At 46.7% G+C, this 16,178-nt stretch overlaps 1 protein-coding gene across 1 annotated transcript in view; it reads right to left on the bottom strand.

Annotated features, from left to right (window-relative positions):
• The window catches only part of LOC144481836 (fidgetin-like), a 114,076-nt gene extending 107,316 nt beyond the window's left edge, over positions 1 to 6,760 (bottom strand). Inside the window, exons 1-2 of the mRNA XM_078200989.1 lie at positions 6,659 to 6,760; positions 4,341 to 4,391 (exon numbers count right to left, since the gene is read on the bottom strand). Coding sequence (XP_078057115.1) covers positions 4,341 to 4,391; positions 6,659 to 6,760 — 153 coding nt within the window. The remainder of the gene's footprint in view (positions 1 to 4,340; positions 4,392 to 6,658) is intronic.
• Positions 6,761 to 16,178: the final 9,418 nt, after the last annotated feature.

The raw sequence follows: 16,178 nt of genomic DNA, 5'->3' as shown, positions 1-16,178 counted from the left end.
CGCACAGCAAGCTCCCACAAACAGTGATGGTAGGGTCACTGGGGAGAACTCTCCTGTTCTTTTCTGAGATGGTGCCACATTGGTGTCCGAGAGAGTGGGCAGGGCCTCATTTTAACATCTCATTATTTTATTCATTTATGGGACATGGGTGTCGCTGGCTGGGCCCAGCATTTATTGCCCATCCCTAATTGCCCCTTGAGAAGGTGGTGGTGAGCCGCCTTCTTGAACCCGCTGCAGTCCATGTAGTGTAGGTACACCCACAGTGCTGTTAGGGAGGGAGTTCCAGGATTGTTATTGGACATCAGTCAGTCCATGTGGTGTAGGTACACCCACAGTGCTGTTAGGGAGGGAGTTCCAGGATTGTTATTGGACATCAGTCAGTCCATGTGGTGTAGGTACACCCACAGTGCTGTTAGGGAGGGAGTTCCAGGGTTGTTATTGGACATCAGTCAGTCCATGTGGTGTAGGTACACACACAGTGCTGTTAGGCAGGGAGTTCCAGGGTTGTTATTGGATACCCGTCAGTCCGTGTGGTGTTGGCACACCCACAGTGCTGTTAGGGAGTGAGCCCCAGGATTGTTATTGGACATCAATCAGTCCATGTGGTGTAGGTACACCCACAGTGCTGTTAGGGAGTGAGGCCCAGGATTGTTATTGGACATCAGTCAGTCCAAAGGGTTATGAATGTGTGGAATTCCCTGCCCAGTGAAGCAGTTGAGGCTACATTGTTGAATGTTTTTAAGGCAAGGACAGATAAATTTTTGAACAGTAAAGGAATTAAGGGTTATGGCGAGCGGGCGGGTAAGTGGAGCTGAGTCCACGAAAAGATCAGCCATGATCTTATTGAATGGCGGAGCAGGCTCGAGGAGCCAGATGGCCTACTCCTGCTCCTAGTTCTTATGTTCTGATGTGGTGTCGGTGCACCCACGGTGCTGATATTTGATTGGAGAAAAATTTCTGCCCATCCGGCACTGGGTGTGGGATAAGCAGTCGGATCATTTAGCAACAACAGAGGAGTGGAGAGAGGTGGTGGGGAGGTGGAGCGGGGTGTGGTCAGTGTACACGGGAAAACTAACGCTGCGTTTTCAGATGATGTCACTGAGTGGGCAGCGTGGAGATGAGAAATAGGGGGGTGGGGGGGGTTGGATCCAGGCGAGATCCCGGGGGACACCAGAGGGAACGGTGCAGGAACAGGAAGAGAAGCCATTGCCGGTGACTCTCTGACTTCGATGAGATAGATAAGAATGGAACCAGGGGAGAGCAGACCCACCCAGCTGGACAACAGTGGAGAGGGTGCGGTGGGAGGATGATAGAACGGTCAAACCGGGTCAAAGGCTGCGGATAGCCTGGGAAGGCCGAGGGGGAAAAGTTTACCTTTGTCTCAGTCACACAGGATGTCATTTATGACTTGGATCAGAGCCGTTTCGGAATCAGGGGCAGAAACCTGGTTGGAGGGATTCAAATATGGAGTTACAGGAAAGATGGGAATGCATTCGGGACACGACAACATGTGCAAGGAGTTTGGAGAGGAAAATTAAGGGGTGGGCAGTGTTGGAGACGGGACGGTCGTTTACAATGATGGCGGGGATCAAGGGTTGGCGTTCTTCAGGGGAGGGGTGATGGCGGCAGACATAAAGGAGAGAGGGACGACATCTGAAGAGAACTGTTTACAATATCGGCCAACGCGAAGGTGGATTGGCCATGCTAAATTGACCCTTAGTGCGTATGGGGGCGCCTGAGAACGGGTTTAAAAGTCAGATCTGAAACACTCCCAGTTTCAAGTCTGCCCAGCACTTAGAATCAAAATGGTAAAATAGCACTTTTAGTGTCCAAAGATGTGCAGGCTAGGTGGATTGGCCAGGCTAAATTGCCCCTTAGTGTCCAAAGATGTGTGGGCTAGGTGGATTGGCCAGGCTAAATTGCCCCTTAGTGTCCAAAGATGTGCAGGTTAGGTGGATTGGCCATGTTAAATTGCCCCTTAGTGTCCAAAGACATGTAGTTTAGGTGGATTAGCCATGGTAAATTGTCCCTTCGTGTCCGAAGATGTGTAGGTTAAGGTGAATTGAACATGTAAAATTGCCCCTCAGTGTCCAAAGATGTGTAGGTTGGGTGGATTGGCCATGCTAAATTGCCCCTCAGTCTCCAAAGAAGCACAGGTTAGGTGGATTGGCCATGCTAAATTGCCCCTTAGTGTCTGGGGACGAGTTAGGGTAAATGTGATATGGGGATAGGGCCTGGGTGGGATTGTGGTCGGTGCAGACTCGATGGGACGAATGGCCTCCTTCTGCACTGGAGGATTCGATGATGATCTTCTGTTAATCCAGAAATTTAGCTAATATTCTGGGGACCCGGGTTCGAATCCCGCCACGGTAGATAGTGGAATCTGAATTCAATAAAAAATATCTGGAATTAAGAATCTACTGATGACCATGAAACCATTGTCGGAAAAACCCATCTGGTTCACTAATGTCCTTTAGGGAAGGAAATCTGCCGTCCTTACCCGGTCTGGCCTACATGTGACTCCAGAGCCACAGCAATGTGGTTGACTCTCAACTGCCCTCTGAAATGGCCGAGCGAGACACTCAGTTCAAGGGCAACTAGGGATGGGCAATAAATGCTGGCCCAGCCAGCGACACCCATGTCCCATGAACGAATAAGCAGAAAAGGTGATAGCCCACCAGATTAATTCATCTTGAGGCTTGAGGTCTGGTTCATGATCAAAATAGTGCAATGTTAGCCACAATAAGAACAGAAGAAATAAGAGCAAGAGTAGACCATTCAGCCCCTCAATCATGTTCCTCCACTATTCATTCATGGCTGACCTGATGTGGCCTGGACTCCATCTTCCTGTCTATCCCTCCATTAGGGGAGGCGATGGCCTAGTGGCATTACAGCTGGACTATTAATCCAGAAACTCAGCTAATGTTCTGGGGACCCAGGTTCGAATCCCGCCACGGCAGATGGTGGAATTTGAATTCAATAAAAAAATATCTGGAATTAAGAATCTACTGATGACCATGAAATCATTGTCAGAAAAACCCATCTGGTTCACTAATGTCCTTTAGGGAAGGAAATCTGCCGTCCTTACCCAGTCTGGCCTACATGTGACTCCAGAGCCACAGCAATGTGGTTGACACTCAACTGCCCTCTGAAATGGCCTAGCAAGACACTCAGCAGTTCAAGAAGGCAGCTTGCTACCTTCTCAAGGGCAAATAGGGGTGGGCCATAAATGTTCACCAGCCAACGAAGCCTGTGTCCCATGCATGAATAAAAAGAAAGGATTCTCTCCCTGTCGCCCGCTGTGCAGAAAAAGGGCTGAGGTCGAAGCTGCCATGAAACACACTCTTCCGAAACTCATCTGTTACAATGATCTTGGTTAGGCCGCATTTGGAGTATTGCGTGCAGTTCTGGTTGCCACACTCGGATGTGGAAGCTTTGGAGAGAGCGCAAAGAAGGATCACCAGGATGTTGCCTGGTCTCGAGGGTGTTGGCTATGAGGAGAGGTTGGATAAACTAGGATTGTTTTCATTGGAAGGCTGAGGGGAGACCTGATAGAGGTCTTCAAATTATTTTTTTATTCATTCGTGGGACATGGGCGTCGCTGGCTGGCCAGCATTTATTGCCCATCCCTAGTTGCCCCTTGAGAAGGTGGTGGTGAGCCGCCATCTTGAATCGCTGCAGTCCACGTGCTGTGGGTTGACCCACAATGCCGTTAGGGGGGGAATTCCAGGATTTTGACCCAGCGACGGCGAAGGAACGGCCGATATATTTCCAAGTCAGGATGGTGAGTGGCTCAGAGGGGAACTTGCAGGTGGTGGTGTTCCCAGGTATCTGCTGCCCTTGTCCTTCTAGATGGAAGTGGTCGTGGGCTTGGAGGGATCTTTGGTGAATTGTGAGAGGCATAGACAGGGTGGATAGTCAGAGGCTTTTTCCCCAGGGTGGAAGTGTCAATTACAGGGGGGCACAGGTTCAGGGTGAGAGGGGGAAAGTTTAAGGGAGATGTGCGGGGGGAAGTTTTTCACGCAGAGAGTGGTGGGTGCCTGGAACGCGCTGCCAGAGGAGGTGGTGGAAGCAGGAACATTAACAACATTTAAGAGGCATCTGGATGGGTCCATGAATAGGGAGGGAATAGAGAGATACGGACCGAGTAAGGGAAGGAGGTTTTTTATAGTTTAGTTAGGGCATCATGATCGGCACGGGCTTGGAGGGCCGAAGGGCCTGTCCCTGTGCTGTACTGTTCTTTGTTCTGTGTACGAGCTGCCCACATAAACTCTACCCCATTGATCTATCACAGAGAGAAAAGGCAGAGCAAAAATTGTTCATCTGAATTTGGCACTTACTGCATCAAAATGAGTTAACGCTTCGACATTCAAGGGACTACGATTCGGAAACTAAAACAGAAACAAAAATTACAAAGAGAACAAAGAACAATACAGCACAGGAACAGGCCCTTCGGCCCTCCAAGCCCGCGCCGCTCCCCGGTCCAGGATTGAATCCTGAATCCAGGATCCCCGCCCAATTTTCCAGCCTATCTACATACTAATATCCTATCCACCGAGCTGTCCCTCACAGAAAGTCCCTTACTTTCACAATCTGGGTTTAACTGGAGCTTCCTGCCGAAGGGACACAATATGTTGATATCAAACATTTGATAAGCAGACACAATGAATTGAATTCAGAGCACCAGGAACTAGAACTTTATTCACTGAGTCGTTTGACCCATATCTCAAATTCACAGACACTCTCTAGATTTGATTTTGATTTGATTTGATTTATTATTGTCACATGTATTGGGACACAGTGAAAAGTATTGTTTCTTGCCCACTATATAGACAAAGCATACCGTTCATAGAGTACATAGGGGAGAAGGAAAGGAGAGGGTGCAGAATATAGTGTTACAGTTACAGATAGGGTGTCGAGAAAGATCAGCTTAATATTTGATTTGATTTATTATTGTCACATGTATTGGGATACAGTGAAAAGTATTGTTTCTTGCACTGTACAGACAAAGCATACCGTTCATAGAGAAGGAAAGGAGAGAGCGCAGAATATAGTGTTACAGTCATAGCTAGGGTGTAGAGAAAGATCAGCTTAATATTTATTTGATTTATTATTGTCACATGTATTGGGATACAGTGAAAAGTATTGTTTCTTGCGCGCTATACAGACAAAGCATACCGTTCATAGAGAAGGAAAGGAGAGAGCGCAGAATATAGTCTTACAGTCACAGCTAGGGTATAGAGAAAGATCAGCTTAATATTTATTTGATTTATTATTGTCACATGTATTGGGATACAGTGAAAAGTATTGTTTCTTGCGCGCTATACAGACAAAGCATACCGTTCATAGAGTACATAGGGGAGAAGGAAAGGAGAGGGTGCAGAATATAGTGTTACAGTCATAGCTAGGGTGTAGAGAAATATCAGCTTAATATTTGATTTATTATTGTCACATGTATTGGGATACAGTGAAAAGTATTGTTTCTTGCGCGCTATACAGACAAAGCATACCGTTCATAGAGTACATAGGGGAGAAGGAAAGGAGAGGGTGCAGAATGTAGTGTTACAGTCACAGCTAGGGTGTAGAGAAAGATCAGCTTAATATATGGTTGGTCCATTCAAAAGTCTGACAGCAGCAGGGAAGAAGCTGTTCTTGAGTCGGTTGGTACATGACCTCAGAATTTTGTTATCTTTTTCCCGACGGAAGAAGGTGGAAGAGAGAATGTCCGGGGTGCGTGGGGTCCTTAATTATGCTGGCTGCTTTGCTGAGGCAGCGGGAAGTGTAGATGGAGTCAATGGATGGGAGGCTGGTTTGAGTGATGGACTGGGCTACATTCACGACCCTTTTGTAGTTCCTTGTGGCCTTGGGCAGAGCAGGAGCCAGACCAAGCTGTGATACACCCAGAAAGAATGTTTGGTGCATCGGTAAAAGTTGGTGAGAGTCGTAGCGGACATGCCAAATTTCCTGAGCCTCCTGAGAAAGTAGAGGTGTCGGTGGCCTTTCTTCACTATAGAGTCGACGTGTAGAGACAAGGACAGGTTTTTGGTAATCTGGACACTTAAAAACGTGTAGCTTTTAACCATTTCCACTTCATCCCCATTGGGTGCATGTCCTCCACTATACTTCCTGAAGTTTTTTTTTATTCATTGGTGGGACATGGGTGTCGCTGGCTGGCCCAGCATTTATTGCCCATCCCTAGTTGCCCTTGAACTGAGTGGCTTGCAAGGCCATTTCAGAGGGCAGTTGAGAGTCAACCACATTGCTGTGGCTCTGGAGTCACATGTAGGCCAGACCGGGTAAGGATGGCAGATTTCCTTCCCTAAAGGACATTAGTGAACCAGATGGGGTTTTTCCAACAATGGTTTCATCAGTAGATTCTTAATTCCAGATATTTTTTATTGAATTCTAATTCCACCATCTGCCGTGGCGGGATTCGAACCCGGGTCCCCAGAACATTAGCTGAGTTTCTGGATTAATAGTCTGGTGATAATACCACTAGGCCATCGCCTTCCCTTCATAGTCGATGACTATCTCCTTTGTTTTGCTGACATTGAGGGAGAGATTATTGTTCTTGCACCAGTTCACCAGATTGTCTGGGTGGGATTTTCTGGCCACGCTCGCCCCCAAGGTCGGAAATTCCCGCCCGAGGTTAACAGACCTTTACACGGTCTGCTCCTGCCTGCTCCGAGATCTGACCCACTGCAGTGGTGTCATCAACAAACTTGAAAATGAAGTTGGAGCGGCATTGGCGGTCAGCCATCTTACAGGAAGCAATGGCAAACCAATTTGGTAAGTACAGTCATGGACCAATCCAATAAGACCACTCGGCCCATCGAGTCTGCTTCGCCATTCAATCATGGCTGATATTTTTCTTGTCCCCATTCTCCTGCCTTTTCCCCATAACCCCTGATCCCCTTATTAATCAAGGACCTATCTATCTCTGTCTTAAAGACACTCAATGACCTGACCTCCACAGCCTTCTGCGGCAAAGAGTTCCACAGATTCACCACTCTCTGGCTGAAGAAACTCCTCCTCATCTCTGTTTTAAAGGATCGTCCCTTTAGCCTGAGGTTGTGCCCTCTGGTTCTAGTTTTTCCGACTGGTGGAAACATCCTCTCCACGTCCACTCTATCCAGGCCTCGCAGTATCCTGTAAGTTTCAATAAGATGCCCCCCCCTCGTTCTTCTAAACTCCAACGAGTGCAGACCCAGAGTCCTCAACCGTTCCTCATACGACAAGCTCTTCATTCCAGGGATCATTCTTGTGAACCTCCTCTGGACCCTTTCCAAGGCCAGCACATCCTTCCTTAGATATGGGGCCCAAAAACTGCTCACAATACTCCAAATGGGGTCTGACCAGAGCCTTATACAGCCTCAGAAGTACATTCCTGCTCTTGTATTCTTGCCCTCTCGATATGAATGCGAACATTGCATTTGCCTTCCTAACTGCCGACTGAACCTGCACGTTAACCTTAAGAGAATCTTGAACAATGACTCCCAAGTCCCTTTGTGTTTCTGATTTCCTAAGCATTTTCCCATTTAGAAAATAGTCTATGCCTCCATTCCTCCTTCCAAAGTGCATAACCTCACACTTTTCCACATTGTATTCCATCTGCCACTTCTTTGCCCACTCTCCTAACCTGTCCAAGTCTTTCTGCAGCCCCCCTGCTTCCTCAATACTACCTGTCCCTCGACATATCTTTGTATCATCTGCAAACTTAGCAACGGTGCCTTCAGTTCCTTCCTCCAAATCGTTAATGTATATTATCAAAGTCCATGGAAGTCCATGGTCACCAATCCCCTCTTGGCACCTGGAGGTGAGGTGCGGTTATGCACTCTCTGCATTTTCCTCCCTCTGCTTTAGTCTCCTGGCACCAATTGTGAGATGAGACTCTTCTGAGCTCAGCGCTTTGGCCTGATTGTTGGAAGATACGTGAGAGAGGTAGAGAATAACCAACTGGCCAATATCTTCCTTCACAAGGATACATGATTGGGATTTGCTATTACTGTCTGGCAAACCAGTGGGAGCAACTTATTACCACTTAACGTTTTTATAACCCTTCATAATCTTGAAGATTGCTATCAGGTCACCCTTTAAACCCCTCCCGGTTCCAGTAAAACAAGCCCTCGATTCTCAAAACACTATTTATAACTGCAACCCTTCACCCCTTTTAACATCCCAGTGGATTTATGCTGCCCATTTTCCTTTGCGTTTCCTTTGCGATAACACAATCTGGAACTAAGCACAACTTGCAGCCTTACTAAGGCCGTGTACAAATGCAACTTTGTCTCCTTAATTTGCCTCCTGAGCATACAGGGCAGCACGGTGGCACAGTGGTTAGCACTGCTGCCGCAAAGCGCCAGGGACACGGGTTCAATTCCTGGCTTGGGTCACTGTCTGTGTGGAGTTTGCACATTCTCCCCGTATCTGCGTGGGTTTCCTCCGGGCGCTCCGGTTTCCTCCCACAGTCCAAAGATGTGCAGGTTAGGTGGATTGGCCATGCTAAATTGCCCCTTAGTGTCCAAAGATGTGCAGGTTAGGTGGATTGGCCATGCTAAATTGTCCCTTAGTGTCCAAAGATGTGCAGGTTAGGTGGATTGGCCATGCTAAATTGCCCCTTAGTGTCCAAACATGTGCAGGTTAGGTGGATTGGCCGTGCTAAATTGCCCCTTAGTGTCCAAAGATGTGCAGGTTAGGTGGATTGGCCATGCTAAATTGTCCCTTAGTGTCCAAAGATGTGCAGGTTAGGTGGATTGGCCATGCTAAATTGCCCCTTAGTGTCCAAACATGTGCAGGTTAGGTAGATTGGCCATGCTAAATTGCCCCTCAGTGTCCAAAGATGTGCGGATTAGGTGGATTGGCCATGCTAAATTGCCCCTCAGTGTCCAAAGATGTGCGGATTAGGTGGATTGGCCATGCTAAATTGCCCCTCAGTGTCCAAAGATGTGCGGATTAGATTGATTGGCCATGCTAAATTGCCCCTTAGTGTCCAAAGATGTGCAGGTTAGGTGGATTGGCCATGCTAAATTGTCCCTTAGTGTCCAAAGATGTGCAGGTTAGGTGGATTGGCCATGGTAAATTGTCCCTTAGTGTCCAAAGATGTGCAGGTTGGGTGGATTGGCCATGGTAAATTGACCCCAGTGTCAGGGGATTAGCAGGGTAAATATGTGGGGTTACGGGAATACGGCCTGGGTGGGATTGTTGTCGGTGCAGACTCGATGGGCCGAATGGCCTCCTTCTGCACTGTAGGGATTCTATGATTCATACAACCTCCCAAGGCTTCCTCTTTTTAATACAGAGCAGAGGGAGTAACATTCCTCCCCAAACTCCGGTTATTCCTTTGGAATAATTTTGATATCTTCTTGCCCCCCACCCCCCACCCCCCCACCGCCCCCTGCAATCTCCCTCTTAACCTCCCTCAAGATGGAAGCCCTTCACGTTCTGATGACTTGTCGCAGTTTGTCTGAATTCGGATGGGTCCACATTGGAAGTAAGAGTCCAGATCGCCAAAGTCACTATGAAATCAGTACAGCCTGCTCCTTATCACAGAACCATCGAATCCCTACAGTGCAGAAGAAGCCATTCGGCCCATCGAGTCTGCACCCGTTCTCTGACAGAGCATCTTAGCCAGGCCCTCTCCCCCACCCTATCCCTGTAACCCCGCACATTTCCCATGGCCAATCCACCGAACCTGCACATCTTTGGACACTAAGGAACAATTTAGCATGGCCAATCCACCTAACCTGCACATCTTTGGACACTAAGGGACAATTTAGCATGGCCAATCCACCTAACCTGCACATCTTTGGACACTAAGGGACAATTTAGCATGGCCAATCCCCCTAACCTGCACATCTTTGGACACTAAGGGGCAATTTACCATGGCCAATCCACTTAACCTGCACATCTTTGGATACTAAGGGACAATTTACCATGACCAATCCAACTAACCTTCACACTCTTGTTGGCACACTTGATCCAATTCTGTTGAAATGTTGATCCCCACCTTCCCCTCGTGCATGTACCCAAAGACCTATTCAGGTATCTGCAAGATGGAAGGTTACCTGGGGCAGTTCTCATTGGTTTATAAGGAAGCCATCTGTGCCAAACATTTGATCTTGCACAGAAGTCAGTGCCAGTGTCTGCTTGGCAATGTCTTCAACTTTCCTTTCCCTGTGTCCAGTTGAGGTTTGTGTGTCTGGTTCCTTAATCTGCAAATTTGGAATCGGTGAATTATTCTCTCTCTCTCCCTTTCTCACCCTCTGCCTCATTCTGTATCTTCACGTTTTTAGGTGTCCAGATCGCCAACAACCTGTCCTGGTCCCCCCATGCCGACACTATAGTTAAGAAAGCCCCACCAACGCCTCTACTTTCTCAGAAGACGAAGGAAATTTGGCATGTCAGCTACGACTCTCACCAACTTTTACAGATGCACCATAGAAAGCATCCTTTCTGGTTGTATCACAGCTTGGTATGGCTCCTGCTCTGCCCAAGACCGCAAGAAACTACAAAAGGTCGTGAATGTAGCCCAATCCATCACGTAAACCAGCCTCCCATCCATTGACTCTGTCTACACTTCCCGCTGCCTCGGAAAAGCAGCCAGCATAATCAAGGACCCCACGCACCCCGGACATTCTCTCTTCCACCTTCTTCCGTCGGGAATAAGATACAAAAGTCTGAGGTCACGTACCAACCGACTCAAGAACAGCTTCTTCCCTGCTGCCAAGAGACTTTTGAATGGGCCAACCTTATATTAAATTGATCTTTCTCTACACCCTAGCTACAAGTGTAACACTATATTAAAACAAAGAACAATACAGCACAGGAACAGGCCCTTCGGCCCTCCAAGCCTGCGCCGCTCATGTGCCCAACTGGACCATTCGTTTGTATCCCTCTATTCCCAGTCTGTTCATGTGGCTATCCAGTTAAGTCTTAAACGATCCCAGCGTGTCCGCTTCAATCACCTTGCTTGGCAGTGCATTCCAGGCCCCCACCACCCTCTGTGTAAAATACGTCCCCCTGACATCTGTGTTGAACCTTGCCCCCCTCACCTTGAACCCATGACCCCTTGTGTTCGTCACCTCCGACCTGGGAAAAAGCTTCCCACTGTTCACCCTATCTATGCCCTTCATAATTTTATACACCTCTATTAGGTCGCCCCTCATCCTCCGTCTTTCCAGGGAGAACAACCCCAGTTTACCCAGTCTCTCCACATAGCTAAGACCCTCCATACCAGGCAACATCCTGGTAAACCTTATCTGTACTCTCTCCAAAGCCTCCACGTCCTTCTGGTAGTGTGGCGACCAGAATTGGACACAGTATTCCAAATGTGGCCTAACCAACGTTCTATACAACTGCAACATCATATGCCAACTTTTATATTCTATGCCCCGTCCAATAAAGGCAAGCATGCCATATGCCTTCTTGACCACCCTCTCCACCTGTGCTGCCACCTTTAAGGATCTGTGGACTTGTACACCCAGGTCCCTCTGTGTGTCTATACTCCTGATGGTTCTGCCATTTATTGTATAGCTCCCCCTTACATTAGATCTACCAAAATGCATCACTTCGCATTTATCTGGATTAAATTCCATCTGCCATTTCTCCGCCCAATGTTCCAGCCTATCTATATCCTGCTGTATTCTCTGACAATGTTCATCACTATCCGCAACTCCAGCAATCTTTGTGTCATCCGCAAACTTACTGATCACACCAGCTACATCTTCCTCCAAATCATTTATATATATCACAAACAACAGAGGTCCCAGTACAGAGCCCTGCGGAACACCACTAGTCACAGACCTCCAACTGGAAAAAGACTCCTCCACTGTTACCCTCTGTCTTCTATGGCTAAGCCAGTTCTCCACTCACCTAGCTAGCTCACCTTTTATCCCGTGAGATTTAACCTTTTGCACCAGCCTGCCATGAGGGACCTTGTCAAACGCTTTACTAAAATCCATATAGACGACATCCACGGCCCTTCCCTCGTCAATTGTTTTTGTCACCTCCTCAAAAAACTCAACCAAATTTGTGAGGCATGACCTCCCTCGTACAAAACCATGCTGTCTATCGCTAATGAGATTATTCAGTTCTAAATGCGCATATATCCTATCTCTAAGAATCTTCTCCAACAATTTCCCTACCACGGATGTCAAGCTCACCGGCCTATAATTACCTGGGTTATCCTTGCTACCCTTCTTAAATAACGGGACCACATTTGCTATCCTCCAATCCTCTGGGACCTCACCTGTGTCCAGTGAAGAGACAAAGATTTCTGTTCGAGGCCCAGCAATTTCATCTCTTGCCTCCCTGAGAAGTCTAGGATAGATGCCATCTGGCCCTGGGGATTTGTCTGTCTTAATGTTTCCTGAAAAACCTAACACTTCCTCCCTTGTAATTGAGATTTTTTCTAACGGGTCAACGCATTTCTCTGAGACAATACCAGTCAACATGTCCCTCTCCTTTGTGAATACTGATGCAAAGTATACATTCTGCACTCTCTTCTTTCCTTCTCTATGAACGGTATGCTTTGTCTGCATAGCGCGCAAGAAACAATACTTTCACTGTATCCCAATACATGTAACAATAATAAATCAAACCAAATATGAAGCTGATCTTTCTCTACACCTTAGCTGTGACTATAACACTACATTCTGCACTCTCTCCTTTCCTTCTCCCCTATGTACTCTATGAACGGTATACTTTGTCTATATAGCGCGCAAGAAACAATACTTTTCACTGTATCCCAATACATGTGACAATAATAAATCAAATCAAATCAACTATCCCACTCTTTGTCTCATGTTCATCCTTTCTGTCTCTGCCTCTGTCTCTCTTTTTGTGCCTCTCTATCTCTCTCATAGACCTTCTCAGTGTCTGTCTCTCTTTTTGCCTCTCTCTGTCTGTCGGTCTCTTTTTCTCTCTGCATCTCTTTCTCACTGCCTTGGTCTGTGTCGTTCTCTCTCTCCCCCCATTTCTCTCGCTCCCGACCTGTATCTCTCTCATCTCACTCTCTGTTTCTCTCTGTGCCTCGCTTTCTCTGTTTTTCCACCTATGTGTCTCTGCCTCTCTCGTAAACTTTCCCAGTCTCTCTCTCTTTCTGCCCCCATCTCTCTCTATCTGTTTCTTTTTCTCTCTTGGTCTCTTTCCGACTACCTCTCTATGTCTGCCTCTCTCTTCCTCTCCATTTGTTCTTGCTGCCTGTTTGTATCTCGCTCTCTTTCTCCCATCTCATGCTCTCTCTCTGTGCCTCTTTTTCTGACCTGTGTCGCTCTGTCTCTCCACCTCTCTCTCTCAAGCTTCCTTGTTCTCTCTTTCTCACTCTATGAGCGTAATCTTGTTGCAGCTCTGGGGTCTCAACTGTTGGCTGGAGAGCTAGCGAGAGACCCACACTGCCTCTTTTCATGAAAGAAAACCAATAAAGGTAACTATGATGTTAAGAGGCATGAATTGGCCATGATGGACTGGGAAATATTACTGAAAGGAAAGGCAGTGGACAGGAAATGGCAGGCATTCAAGGAACGAATAGGTGAGCTCCAGAAGTTGTTTATTCCTGTTTGGCGCAAGAGTGGTAAGGGAATTGTGGGCAAACCATGGTTTACAAGGGAAATTAGAGCTAGTATCAGATTCAAGGAAGAAGCACACACATTGGCAAGAAAAAGCAATAGACCTGAGGATTGGGAGCAGTTTAAAACTCAGCAAAAGAGGACCAAGGGATTGATTAAGAAGGGGAAAATAGCGTATGAAAGTAAGCTAGCAGGGAACATAAAAATTGACTGCAAAGGTTTCTGTGATAAGAACTTAAGAACTAGGAGCAGGAGAAGGCCATCTGGCTCCTCGAGCCTGCTCCGCCATTCAATAAGATCATGGCTGATCTTTTCGTGGACTCAGCTCCACTTACCCGCCCGCTCACCATAACCCTTAATTCCTTTACTGTTCAAAAATCTATCTATCCTTGCCCTAAAAACATTCAATGAGGTAGCCTCAACTACTTCACTGGGCAGGGAATTCCACAGATTCACAACCCTTTGTGTGAAGAAGTTCCTCCTCAACTCAGTCCTAAATCTGCTCCTTATTTTTTTGAGGCCATCCCCCTAGTTCTAGTTTCACCCACCAGTGGAAACAACTTCCCTGCTTCTATCTTATCCATTCCCTTCATAATCTTATATGTCTCTATAAGATCTCCCCTCATTCTTCTGAATTCCAATAAGTATAGCCCCAGTCTACTCAGTCTCTCCTCATGAACCAGCCCTCTCAACTCCGGAATCAACCGAGTGAATCTCCTCTGCACCCCCTCCAGTGCCAGTATCTCCTTTCTCAAGTAAGGTATGTAAAGGTATGTACTATAGGTATGTAAAGAGAACAAGATTGACAAAAACAAACGTAGCCTCCTTACAGTCAGAAACGGGAGAATTCCTAACGGGGAATAAAGAAATGGCTGAGGAACTAAATCGTACTTGTCTTCATAAAGGAAGACATGAATTATGTACCAGAAGTTATGAGAGAAACATGTTTTAGTGAGGAGCTGAAGGAAATCAGCATTAGCAGAGAAATGGTTTTGGGGAAATTGATGGGATTGAAGGTGGATAAATCTCTGGGCCCTGATAATCTTCATCCCAGAGGACTTAAGGAAGTGGCCCTGGAAATAGTAGATCCATTGGTGGTTATTTTCCAAAATTCTTTGGACTCTGGAATAGTTCCTACAGTTTGGAGGGTGGCTCATGTAAGCCCGCTATTCAAAAAGGGAGATAGAGAGAAAACAGGGAACTATAGACCCGAGCCTAAAGTGGGTACTGGGGAAGTTGCTAGTCTATTATCAAGGATTTTATAACTCGGCATTTGGAAGGCAGTGGTATAATCAGACAAAGTCAGCATGGATTTACAAAAGGGAAATCATGCTTGACGAATCTATTGGAATGTTTTGAGGATGTAACGAGTAGAGTTGACGGAGGAGAACCAGTGGATGTGGTTTATTTAGACTTTCACAAGGCTTTGGACAAGGTCTCACATGACAGACTACTATGTAAAGTTAAAGCACATGGGATTGTGGGTAGTGTCTTGAGATGGATAGAAAGCTGGTTAGAAGATAGGAAGCAAAGAGTTGGCATAAATGGGTCTTTTTCTGATTGGCAGTCAGTGACTAGTGGGGTTCCGAAGGGATCTGTGCTAGGACCCCAACTGTTCACATTATGTATTAATGGTTTGGAAGAGGGAACTGAATGTATTATCTCCAAATTTGCAGATGATACAAAGTTGGGTGGGAGGGTGAGCTGTGAGGAGGATGCAGAGATGCTTCAGCGTGATTTGGACAGGCTGAGTGTGTGGGTATCTGCATGGCAGATGCAGTATAATGTGGATAAATGTGAGGTTATCCACTTTAGTAGCAAAAATAGGAAGGCAGATTATTACCTGAATAGGTGCAAATTGAAAGAGGTGGATACTCAGTGAGACCTTGGAGTCCTCGTGCATCAGTCGCTGAAAGTAAGCGTGCAGGTACAGCAGGCAGTAAAGAAGGCAAATAGTATGTTGACCTTCATAGCGAGAGGATTTGAGTATAGGGATAGGGATGTTTTGCTGCTATTGTATAGGGCGTTAGTGAGGCCACACCTGGAGTATTGTGTGCAGTTTTGGTGTCCTTATCTGAGGAAGGATGTCCTTGCTATAGAGGGAGCGCAGCGAAGGTTTACCAGGCTGATTCCTGGGATGGCAGGTCTGTCATATGAGGAGATACTGACTCGGTTAGGATTATATTCACTGGAGTTTAGAAGAGTGAGAGGGGATCTCATGTAAAATTATAAAATTCTAACAGGGTGAGACAGGGTAGATTCAGAAAGAATGTTCCCGATGGTGGGGGAGTCCAGAACTAGGGGCCATAGTTTGAGGATAAGGGTAAACTTATAAAATTCTAACAGGATGAGACAGGGTAGATTCAGAAAGAATGTTCCCGATGGTGGAGGAATCCAGAACTAGGGGTCATAGTTTGAGGATAAGGGGTAAACCTTTTAGGACTGAGGTGAGGAGAAATTTCTTCACCCAGAGGGTGGTGAATGTGTGGAATTCACTCCCACAGAAAGTAGTTGAGGCCAAAACGTTGTGTGATTTCAGGAAGAAATTAGATATCGCTCTTGGGGCTAAAGGGATCGAGGGATATGGGGGGGAAGGGGGGATCTGGATATTGA

The sequence above is a fragment of the Mustelus asterias genome, chromosome X, assembly GCF_964213995.1.
Source record: "Mustelus asterias chromosome X, sMusAst1.hap1.1, whole genome shotgun sequence".
Taxonomy (NCBI): Eukaryota; Metazoa; Chordata; class Chondrichthyes; order Carcharhiniformes; family Triakidae; genus Mustelus; species Mustelus asterias.
This window is presented reverse-complemented; position numbering and strand designations above follow the sequence as displayed.